Source organism: Mastomys coucha, unplaced genomic scaffold (genome assembly GCF_008632895.1).
Source record: "Mastomys coucha isolate ucsf_1 unplaced genomic scaffold, UCSF_Mcou_1 pScaffold7, whole genome shotgun sequence".
NCBI lineage: Eukaryota > Metazoa > Chordata > Mammalia > Rodentia > Muridae > Mastomys > Mastomys coucha.
Genome location: NW_022196913.1, coordinates 97820651 through 97830104, shown reverse-complemented (window position 1 = coordinate 97830104; position 9454 = coordinate 97820651). Strand labels below are relative to the sequence as shown.

General features: G+C 47.4%; 2 protein-coding genes across 10 annotated transcripts in view; one reads left to right on the top strand and one right to left on the bottom strand.

The window, feature by feature from the left end:
* Positions 1-587: 587 nt before the first annotated feature.
* The window catches only part of Nsmce2 (NSE2 (MMS21) homolog, SMC5-SMC6 complex SUMO ligase), a 222794-nt gene continuing 213927 nt past the window's right edge, over positions 588-9454 (bottom strand). For 2 of the 3 annotated variants that reach the window (XM_031359667.1, XM_031359665.1), the window contains one exon: positions 588-934. In XM_031359667.1, the coding sequence (XP_031215527.1) occupies positions 817-934 (118 nt within the window). In that variant the 3' untranslated portion in view covers positions 588-816. Of the gene's footprint in view, positions 935-7660; positions 9047-9454 lie in introns of those variants that run through there. The other variant, XM_031359666.1, reaches the window with a different exon arrangement.
* Positions 4394-9454, top strand: part of LOC116082752 — a 43063-nt gene continuing 38002 nt past the window's right edge. For 3 of the 7 annotated variants that reach the window (XR_004115413.1, XR_004115410.1, XR_004115412.1), the window contains exon 1: positions 4394-4674. The gene's annotated coding sequence lies outside the window, so the exon portion shown is untranslated. The remainder of the gene's footprint in view (positions 4675-9454) is intronic. The other 4 variants (XR_004115415.1, XR_004115417.1, XR_004115414.1 and 1 more) reach the window with 3 other exon arrangements.

Sequence of the window (9454 nt, the reverse complement as noted above, 5' to 3'; positions counted from 1 at the left end):
CAGCTGCATCTATGTTACGGATGGTCATTCCTTAGTTGCCCCAGAGAGCATATTCCTAGAACATTCTACACCATTCAGAAAGTCAAGACAAATGATAGCCGGGCGGTGGTGGCACACGCCTTTAATCCCAGCACTTGGGAGGCAGAGGCCGGCAGATTTCTGAGTTCGAGGCCAGCCTGGTCTACAGAGTGAGTTCCAGGACAGCCAGGACTACACAGAGAAACCCTGTCTCGGAGACAAATGATAGCATTTCCATACCCAGCATTGTCAATCACGCCATGTGAACAGGGGCGTGTGTTGGCTTTGCTGTACAATCAGATGCGGCTGTCGTTTGCTTCCCTTACAGAGATGGCTGCTCAGCTGCTCTGCTTTTTCATCTTAGTTATCACTCCAAAGCACTTTTCAGTTGAAATAATTATAAAGACTATTTAGAATTATAAAGACTCTATTTAGTATATGAGGGAGAGAAAAAAAGGGGGAGAGAGAGAGAGAAAGAGAGTGAGAGAGACAGAGACAGAGACAGAGAGATTAACTTTTGTACCCTGAGAACCCTTTACATACCGGGAGGGATTCAGACAGGACCATGCTGAGGATTATCAAAGTTTTATTTAAAATTTCAAAGCACTTGAAAATAAAGAATATAATGTACTTGTGTTTTTACTGTGTAACTTAAAAAATGCTTTCAATTACAATCAGCCTTCAAGGGTTACTGCAAACAGAGTGCTGCTCGGCTGGACCTACTGCTGTCTACCCTCAGTCTCTGCTGGCTGGCGGGGAGGCAGGCTGCTGACATCCCTGTGGGCAGGTGGCTTGCTCCTATTCGGAGTGGCGCTTTTTCTTCTTGTTGTGGCTCTCTATTGCCCTTCTCAGGGCTTCATCCGGAATGAGATCTGACATTCTCATGTCTGTGTGGCTACAGCCAATTTTTGGGCAACTGTGAGGGAGGAAAAAACCTATTAGTACATCCATCCCACTGTCGTGCCTTAAGCATTAACTTCTCTCACAGCCAGGTACTGGATTGAGAACACTTTACAAAACAATTCAAAACAGCAACAACAAAAAACAATCACAATAACAACAAGAAACCAAAACCCAAGAACAAACCCAAGCCCTCACAAACCCAGAGTCATGCACACATCCACATTTTTTCACCGAGGGCGCTTGGTTTGGGGCTGGGGAAGCAAGCAATGTAGGAGCGGCACCTACACTAGGGGGCTTGCTTTCTAACGGGAGGCAGGCAGTCACCAAGTAGCCAAATACCATGCCACAACAGCAGTGAAGCAATGCAAGACAGGGAACATGGGGCTGGGGAGCAGGGAAGGGAGGGGAGACAGCCGTGGTCTAGGCTGCCCAGAAGGCTTGGCCAGGTGCTCTGCAGTGAGAGCAAAGGAGATGAGACCAGAGGCAAGGTAACTCTCTAGATGATTTTGGTTTGAGTCATGGTCTCATGTGGCCCAGGTTGTCTTTGAACTCCACACGTAGCTGGAGATGAACTTCCTATTGATCCCATTTCCCCAGTGCTAGGATTATAGGCATGCACCACCAACACCTAATTTTATGCTGTGCTGGGGGACAGTGTGTGTGTGTGTGTGTGTGAAACCCAGGGCTTCATGCATGACAGGCTAAAGCTCTATCAACTAAGTTGCTTCCTTAGCCCGGGTTATCATTTTAAATATGGAAACAACCCACCCCCGAAGTTTTTTAGATAGTGGTGGGATGAGATTTAGGGTCTTTAAAAAAACTTACTAGAGCTAGTTAACACAGGACAAAAGGCTAAAGGGTAGAGGGCGAGGCAGAGGAAATGGGGGTCCCACAGAAGTACAGGAAGTCTGGTTGAGTGTCTGTGGCAGAAACAGGCTCCAACACACAGTGGGGCATAGGACCTGCAGACCTATGGACGGGAGGCAAGTAAACATAAGGCAGAGAGCAAGGCCAAGCAGTGGACAACTGCAGGACCTATGCTGTGACAGGAAGGGAACATGGGACAGGGATGGGGGCAGGAGTCCTGCCTGGACTCCATCCCTCTGAATGCCACTAAACCTCTCAATGGAAACGCTGCAAGGGACACTGAGCACTGGCCAGAAGCCGAGGTGAGGGAATTAAGAATGTGACTCACCAGAAAAGGGTGGAACTCAAGGCCTCGCTCAGTTAGCCATCTCATTTGAGGGAGTGTTTAGACTGAATCACCTGATTTCTTTTTACTGTGAACAAGGTTTGGGCAGGGCTAAGTGCCCAGTGTTTGGAGTCAAGCTCATGCAGGTTCTAAATTATCTCAACCACCTGATTGGTGGCCGAGATAAACTTTCTGAGCCTCGGTTTTCCTGCTGTAAAATAGGGGCAGGGTCCCCATTCCACAGGGCAACGGGCCCCACAATGCTCCATGGTGTCCTCCCACTTTCCCATCTCCTAGGCTGACTTCTATTCTTCTGGGAAGTTGTAAGCTATCTGGTCTGTCAGTACTTACACAGAACTGTGCACATATACACCATTCATGCATTGAGGGGCTTCTGTGTGATCAGCTCTGTGCTAGGTTCTAATCACACAACCTTAAGTACAAACATGGCTCTGATCCACACAATGCTCGGGCCCCATGACCTGAGACAGCTCTTCAAAAGGCACAGGAAACACAGGATAAAAGGTAAAAGGCCGACGGAAGGGAACCTGACCAGGGAGCTACAATACATCGAGTCCTAGGAAACACAGGGGTGAGGTAGGAAAGAAGAGGTGTCTCCTGGTCTTGATCTCAGGGTCAAGGAGTATTTGAAGCACAGGGGCTGTCCCTGGACACTGTGCAGCCCATGTCATGTGCAGGGATAGGAAGCTTGAGAATGGGAATTCCTTTAGAAATGCTCAATGTGTCCTGTACAGTCAGGCACATTAGCTTTCTCTCTCTTTTTTCTCTCGTCTCCTCCTTTCCTCCCTTCCTCTTTTCTTCCTGGAGCCTTGCTGCATAGCCCCACCGGCCCACCCCAGCTGGAACGGTATACTTTGAAATCTCTAAGTATGAGATGCTGTGCAGACATCCCCACATTCAGGACTTTAGAAATGGAGACTGGGTCCTCAGGCTTCCTTGACATGGAAGTGCAGAACAGGAGGTTTCTGGAGTGAGCCTGCCTGAGAGGCAAGCCCTGAGCCCTCCCTGTTTCTGACTACCAGGCCTTGGGTGCAGTGGACTCCTGAGAACAATGTCTACCTCCATCTGCCAGACAGTGAATAAGCAGTGGAGAGGGAAGTGGAGAGTGAGGGGGGAGGACTTCCTGATGACATCAGTGACTTTAGTCAGTAAATGAGGGCATTCTGAGAATGGCTGACGGAATTAACCACACCACTGGGCTGCAGAGGAGGCGCCCACACTCATGTTGATGGGATGGGATGGGATGGAACCCGGTGAGGTCTGTGTCATGCAGAGACAGGTTCTGGGGACAGGGATATAAATCAAGTATACAAGGGGAGCTAGGTGACCTGACCACAAAGATACAAACTGGAAAATGGAAGAGCTAAGACAGGTGGTATATGCCTATAATCCCAGCACCTGGGAGGCCGAGGCAAGACTGAGCTACATAGAAAGTTCTAGGCTGGTCTGGGTTACATAGTAAGACCATCTCCAAAAGGGCGGTGAAGACCTAGTAATCAGCTCCCCTAGAGCTGACACTGTTCATGTGACGGTACAAGGGTTTTCTTGCAAACAGAAGAAAGCAGTCTTGCCTGTGGTGCCTTGCAGGCACCCAGGCTCAGTGAAATCAAGGCCACTGAATGCCATGGCAAAGGATTGTGCTCCAGGCCTCACCATGCAGCAGTTGCTATTCTAGACCAGTTAACCAGTCCTGTCTCCTCAAACAAGGTGGCTCAACAAGAGACAGGGTGAGAACAAGACTGAAGAGCATGAGTGAATCTCTGGGAAGACTTCCTGGAGGAGGGGCTGGCAGGAACCAGGGCACAGCCTTGTTTCCCACCCCACCCCACAGAAACGAACAAGTTTTTAAACTAAAAAGGATAAGAAAAAGCCATGATGCCACGGGCTTGAATCAGGGCATGCCAGCTCTGAGAAACAACACTAGCCAAGCATTAGGCCATAATCCCCAGGACATCCTGGTGAGCAAGTCAGGTGTGGCAACTCCTTCAACATCATCAAATCATCCCCAGGAAGGGCTCAGACACACAGGCCTGGAGAGAGGCTGGTCCTGTGCCTGGGTCAGCACAGGGCGGAGCATTCCTTAACACTATGGAGCAAACTTAAGATTCTATGCTAAGGACAGGTCTCAGGGTGCAGAGGGTCCCAGGGGCTTGAGGGAATTGGGGAGCCTCAGCCTCAGCTCATGATCTCACGATGCTGAGTATCAAGAGGAGCAGATTTGGGTTCTAAGAACATGAAGGTTTGGCCCAGAAGCTCTAGGAAGCAGCTGTATAGACGCCTCTGGCATTAGAGCTGGGTAGATTCCTGACATACCTACACTCAGACAGTAACTCTGTCCCATACCCTCCAAGTCCAGGGTGATGTGTCACAAAGCAGTGAGGTAAGCGTGATGACTGCTTGCTGTAAGGGCTCCACAGCTGTGTGTTCACACTACATACCAGCAAACTTCCTGTCAGGTCTTTGCTTCTGCCTGTGTGTGTGCAGCTGTATACATGTGTATATGCTGTGGAAGTCAGAGGACATCCTGTCGTCCTCCTCAGGTACCACTGTATTAGTTAGTTATTTTTGAGAGAGTCTTTCACCGGCCTCGAACTTGCTAAGTATCCACTAGGCTGGCTGGCCAGTGAGCCTCAGGGACCTGCCTGTTTCTCACCTCCCTTCCCCTCCCAGTGCCAGGATTACAAGTGAACTACTACACCTGGCACTTTCATGTGATGAGCTTAAGCCTCACTGGGCTATCTCCCCATCTTCTCCCACATCGGAGAAACGGGATAGTACAGGATCTGGAAGGAATTCCACTAGCTCTAGGGTCCCTGGGAGTTTGAGTTGATGTAATTTCCACTTTACAGATAAAAGAACCTGGCTGAGAGGCTCAGTTATTTGTTGGTAAGTGATTCTGCTTTGACATCACACATTATCTTCACGTCATCTGACATGCTTTGAATGCCTGTTAAAGATTCAGAAAACCAAAGCAATGGGCTGGGGTCACAATCAGCCACAGTTCATTAACATGAAAATCAGCAGGCAGCTTTATTTGTGGGATAATAGCATAATGGTTAAGAGCTCTATTTTAGGAAATGACTCTTAACAGTATACTAGGGTGAAAAGTTCCCCAAGACTATTCCACTTCAGTCCAGTGGAGAGGCCTCCAGGGACTGAAGCATGCTGGGAAAGTTCAGATGGTACCTAGTAACACAATGTGCCCTGAACCCCAGGAACATAACATAATTGGGACAGGAGAAAGAAACAGTCCTCTAACAGGATGTGTCACACACATTTTTTAAACAGTGCTTCATGGGAAATGACACCACTTCATGCTGATTCAGAAACCTACAGAGTAAGCTGTGAACAGAACCCACGAGTTCTAATCTGCTTCCATGTGTGCCTTGTATTGGACACAGGCTCTGTCTCGGGTGTGGCTTCGGCTGCTTCCCACAGGGACTTCTACCTTGGAATGCAGGAACTGCTAAACAAGAAGCTGCTTGGAGTTGACAGTGACTGCTCTGAGTCAGGTGCTGAGGCTTCATGGTGAGGAGAGCTTATGCCAGGCCAAGGCTCTGTCCTGCTTGCCTCTCCAGAGCCGTGCCTCAGTGACAGCTGCCCAGCTCTATACTCATAGCCACACACTTCTCATGGCCAGCTCAGTCACCTTCTAAGGGCAAAGCCACTTGCCCATACCTCGGCTGTTTTCAAGTGGCTGTATCGCTGTGATCTCAGACTCTCAGAACCCCTGCTGGCCACTTTCCTCTCTTCCACCTCTCCCTGACCAATGGCAGCTAGCAACTGCTTCTGGACACTCAACAGAATTAGCATTCATCTTCCCCTCTGCCTCCTCCCCCACTTTCAATCAGTTGTGCCCATTCTGTTGGGCACTTTCACACACCTCACTTCCATGTGCATGCTCATTCTTTGTGACAGAATGCACTGTGGGCACACCAACCTGGCACTGCCACAAGCCTTTAGCACCTGTCCCCTGCACTGCTTCTGTAGTAACTTCCTCAGCTCCAGGTTGACTCCTCCTAATTCCCTTTCTCTACAAGGTCTCCCATGCCTATAGAGCTGGTAGATGCTGGTGAAAGCTGTTGAAAGCTTGACAACAAGGATGCAGGGTTCATGGTTACTAAGTCTTACTTCATGTGTGCCTGCTCCTTTAGCTCCTTTAGAAATACCAGTCAGAAATCTGCAACTATCACCATCACTTTACAGACAAGGAAAGTAATGAAATGGACATTCATGGCCTCTATGATGGATCTCTAGCCTACTTACTTTTCTACTGTCTAGTGTCATTCCACTTTCCTGCCACAAACAGTAACCAACGCCAGACCTACTGCCCTTCAAAAAAAGCAGGTCTGACGGGGGTGGGGGATGGGGGTGGGGGGGGGGAGTAGATAGGGTAGGAATAGGAGGGAGGCTCTAGTTAAGGATCCAGTTTTTGATGAGTGTGGAGGGGCATGCCTTTACTTCAAGCACTTAATAGGCAGGGCAGGTGAATCTCTGAATTTAAGGCCAGCCTGGACTACACAGTGAGTTCTAGGATAGTCAGGGTCACACAGGGACACAGTCTTAAAAAAAAAAAAAACTAAAAACACAGTTAAAAACGATTTTGCTATTTTTTATTTGTCTGAGTTTTTTGCCTGCATGTATGCCTGTTGTATTATTTGCATGGTGGTGTGACAGCCAGAGGAGGATGCTGGATTCCCTAGAGCTGCCGTCTCTCTGCTGACCACACTTACCCGTGGTGCACCATATACTCCACTGCAGCTTTCCTCCTCCACATGCACGGTGTGTGTCTGCTGTCACACTGCACACAGTGCCAGGAAAACACCTCCATTTAGACCTAAGGCAACTGTACCTTATAGATTCCTGTACAAACGTTTCCTGCTCTTATGGAAACAGGATGGTAGAAAAGACAGTTTTTCCTCCTCCTAGTCCATAGACTATAGCAAATCACTGTTATCTTTGCATTGTAATATAGCAGAATGTTTGATTTTAGAAACTGTGGTGAGTTACTGACTTTAGGTTTCATAAAAAAAATTGTAAAATGGAGCCGGGTGGTTGTGGTGGCGCACGCCTTTAATCCCAGCGCTTGGGAGGCAGAGGCAGGCAGATTTCTGAGTTCAAGGCCAGCCTGGTCTATAGAGTGAGTTCCAGGACAGCCAGGGCTACACAGAGAAACCCTGTCTTGAAAAACCAAAAATAAAAAAAATTGTAAAATGAACTTTGGCTTGAGGTTGGGATAAAATTCCCAACAGTTTCTGAAATGACTGTAAAGGTAGTTCTGCCCTTCTGGTACTAAGTATTTATGGTGTTCTTGGCATTGATAATTAGAAAAGCAAAAGTTTCAATCAACTCTGAAAAACTCTGAAGGTACTGTAGTATCAAATATTCAGCTAATATTTAATTCTTTATATAAAATTAAACATATCCACTCATTACTATGTAAATTTTCATCTTTAATAAATAGTAAAATATAAACATTGAAGAACTGTCTGAATACATTTGTTTATAGTTTAGTATTAGTAAATGATTTATATACCTATTTGATATGGCTGTATACTCAGGGCTGTATAAGAACTGTCTTAGATGGGGGAGCTGGGGGAGGGCGCAGTGGTTAAAGCATCTGCCGTGCACGAGAGGCCTAGAGTCGGATCCCTGGAGCCCATGGTGCCTGCTAGATTGTCAGACTCAGCAGGCAGAGGCAGGGATCTCTGGGGAGCGGGTGGGGGAGCAGCACACTGCCTAGTAAGATCTGGAGCTTGGGTTTTGCAAGACCTTACCTCTAATCAAGGAAGATCCTGATATCAACACTGAGACTCTACATACATGAGCACACAAAGTGTATGCATACCATACCACCTTCACATGTGCACCCGTACATATGAACACACATGTACATACATGTGAACACATCACATACACATACACATGGAAAGAAAAAAAGGGGGGAAATTTGACCTAGTAAAAAGCAGTTACAATGGAAAACTTCAAGAGGCCTGGCTCCTAAAGCCCCCTTCACCACTCACTGGTATTTCCCTTTATTTCTTAAGGCCTGATACCAATGCCATCTTTGTAAAGCCTTCTTCCACTCAGACTTCATGGTTATTATTAGTCTATGCAGGTGTCTGCCCCCCAGGTTATGGAGGCAGGATAGGGAGAGAAGAGAAGGCTTTCTCAGATGAGAAGTGTCACTTAAATGTTGGCAAGTATTGTGTGTAGTTCAAAATAGACAACGGGCGGGCGTTAGAAAGTCAGAGCTGTACTTGAGAAGGGCCATCTAAGTGTGGGAACCTTCCACCGACCCTGGGGCTGTTGGTAGGAAACTGAAACATGCTTTGTATTAGTCCCTGCCCTTTCCGCCCCCACCTTCAGGGGAGTATCACACACTGTCAGAAAGAGGAGCTTGCCAAAGACAGTGAACTAGCAAGCACTCTGAAGAATTATGTTGACCCTTTCTGGCTTGTCAGAGAAGGAACACAGGGAAAAAAATTAGTAGAGAATGAAGGCTTGGAAGTCCAGAAACAAAATGATGCTTGTGAGTAAATGTCAAGGTCATTAGGGAAATACAGTATTTGGACTCTAAGGCGGAAATGCAAAACATAGAAATGAACTAATGGTTTATACTTGTAGCCTAATGGCTGCAAACCCATTTGTCTTCTAGAGTAAATACTGTAAATTATTTGACTGAATGGCCAAGAAGCTATCTCTCAGCCCACACCCACATGGGGAGGGGAGGGGAATTCCAGTTCTTGGTCTGGGTGATGCAGAAGCAAAGCACACATCAAAGGGGCTGCTATCAGAGCCTGAGAACGGTCACACCTGCCATTCCATTCCTCAGCTCAGGAGATGCCAAACCCAGTCAGCTTCAGTGTGGCCCACTGAGGACTCTCGGTCACAGGCAACAGAGCCATGGTCCTGGGGTTGGGAGGTAGGGAGAGAAGGGACGGAAGATTCGGCGTTAAAAAAAATTCTCATTGGTGAGTTAGCCATGGATTAATCGAAACCGTTTGGGAAGTTATTTGCATAATTAAATGAAAGCATTTCTTTGATAAGGCAGTCTTCCTCACCAAGACCACTGGATATGAATTCTTGTCTTGAATGTTTATTTTAAAACCAAAGCACTATTGCAGAAAGCAAAGAATAAGGCAATTTCCTCTTGGTTAAGTAGACACTGAAAAAGGGGAGGATCTCAGATTATAGTTCTGTTGATCCTCAGCTACTCTGGTTTGTTGGGGTGTGTGTGAGAGAGAGAGAGAGAAGGGCGGGGAGAGGGAGAGGGAGAGGGAAAAAGAGGGAGGGAGAGAGAGAGAGGGAGAGAGAGGG